We start from the raw sequence: 1,282 nt of genomic DNA on the forward strand, positions 1-1,282 counted from the left end.
CGCCGCTGCCCACGGGGCCGTGAACCCGGGCGGACCCCTTGCCGCGCGCCCCGCGTGCCCAGCGGCCCCATCGATGCCAGCAAACCCTTTTTCGGGCCCTTTGGTGGCGCGGCCCTCCGTTGGCGCAACCCTTTCCGGGACGCAGCCCGCCAACCTCGGCCGCCCGCGCCTGGCCCCCGCGCCCGCGCCCGCGCCTGCGCAGGCTACACCCTCGCGATCCGGGACACGGTGCGGCTCTGCGAGACCATCCTTCCCCCCTCCTGCCTGGAGAGGTCGTCTCGTGACGACTGCCTTGCCGAGGTGGGTGCTCGCGCGATGACATCACACCACATCACATCAAAAAACATTACATCACACCACGTGTTGTGGCCACAGGGGGGTAGGGCCCGCGAGTGAGCGCTGGCGGGTCATGCTTTGCCAGTAGCGAGGGGGAGACACCCCTCAGAAAAGGGGAAAAGCCCTGGGTCGCAAACGCGGCAACGGCACCGACTAGCTGGGCTACAGGAGCAATCGGCCGCGCGCGTCGACGCGCAGCGAATCTGGTTGGGCGGGCGCTGCGCTGACGCGGGCGCGGCCCCTGAGCGCGCACGCGCTTGGCGCGTTTGCGGGCGCACTGCGGCGCAGAGCAGGGGCGGGGCAGGCCTGCTGGGGCCCATGCGCGCGGCGAGAGCGACGCCTGCCAGCACTGGCGCGCGGGCCGGGCTCGCTGGCCGCAGTCCCCCGGCGCAAGCAGGCGCCCTGCGTGCACAGCCCGGCCGCCACTGACGGGCCCCACCACCGTGACCGCCGCCCCGCGACTGACGGCCAAGCCGACACGGGCTCACCCCACCGCAGTACACTGAGGCACACCTTGCAGCCCTCGCCGGGGACGGCGGCAGGGCCTCGCGCACCGCCGCGATCGCGGGGGCCGCCGCGGCTGCGGGAGGTGCGGGGTCAGGGTTTGGGTGTTGGCAGGTCGAGGTGGATGTGGCGCGGGCTGCGCCTGCGAGGCATCCACCGGGGCAGGGGGCCGCCGGGCAGGAAATGCCTCCTCCAGCTCACCCGAGCAGCGCCGCCGCCCCCGGCCCCGACACGTGCACCCCCAAGCAACGCGCGGCCGCCCTCCCCGCCGCCGCGCCCCCATGCAGCCGCCCTGCTCGCGGGGCTCCTGGCCGCGGCGCTGCTGTGGCGGCGGCGGCGGCGGAAGCTGGAAGATGAGGAGGCGGCCTCGGCCATGGCAAGGGTCGGGTGGGTCGCGGGGCCCCGCGTGTCCCCAGCGCCGCCGCACCGCGCTGCGCCGCGC

General features: G+C 75.0%; 1 protein-coding gene across 1 annotated transcript in view; it reads left to right on the forward strand.

Annotated features, from left to right (window-relative positions):
- The window catches only part of MNEG_13979 (hypothetical protein), a gene marked incomplete at both ends in the record, with an annotated part of 1,533 nt that extends 1,137 nt beyond the window's left edge, over positions 1 to 396 (forward strand). The window contains 2 exons of the mRNA XM_014037549.1: positions 203 to 300; positions 376 to 396. Of these exons, the coding sequence (XP_013893003.1) occupies positions 203 to 300; positions 376 to 396 (119 nt within the window). The remainder of the gene's footprint in view (positions 1 to 202; positions 301 to 375) is intronic.
- Positions 397 to 1,282: the final 886 nt, after the last annotated feature.

This window comes from Monoraphidium neglectum, assembly GCF_000611645.1.
Source record: "Monoraphidium neglectum strain SAG 48.87 unplaced genomic scaffold scaffold04176, whole genome shotgun sequence".
Lineage (NCBI taxonomy): Eukaryota > Viridiplantae > Chlorophyta > Chlorophyceae > Sphaeropleales > Selenastraceae > Monoraphidium > Monoraphidium neglectum.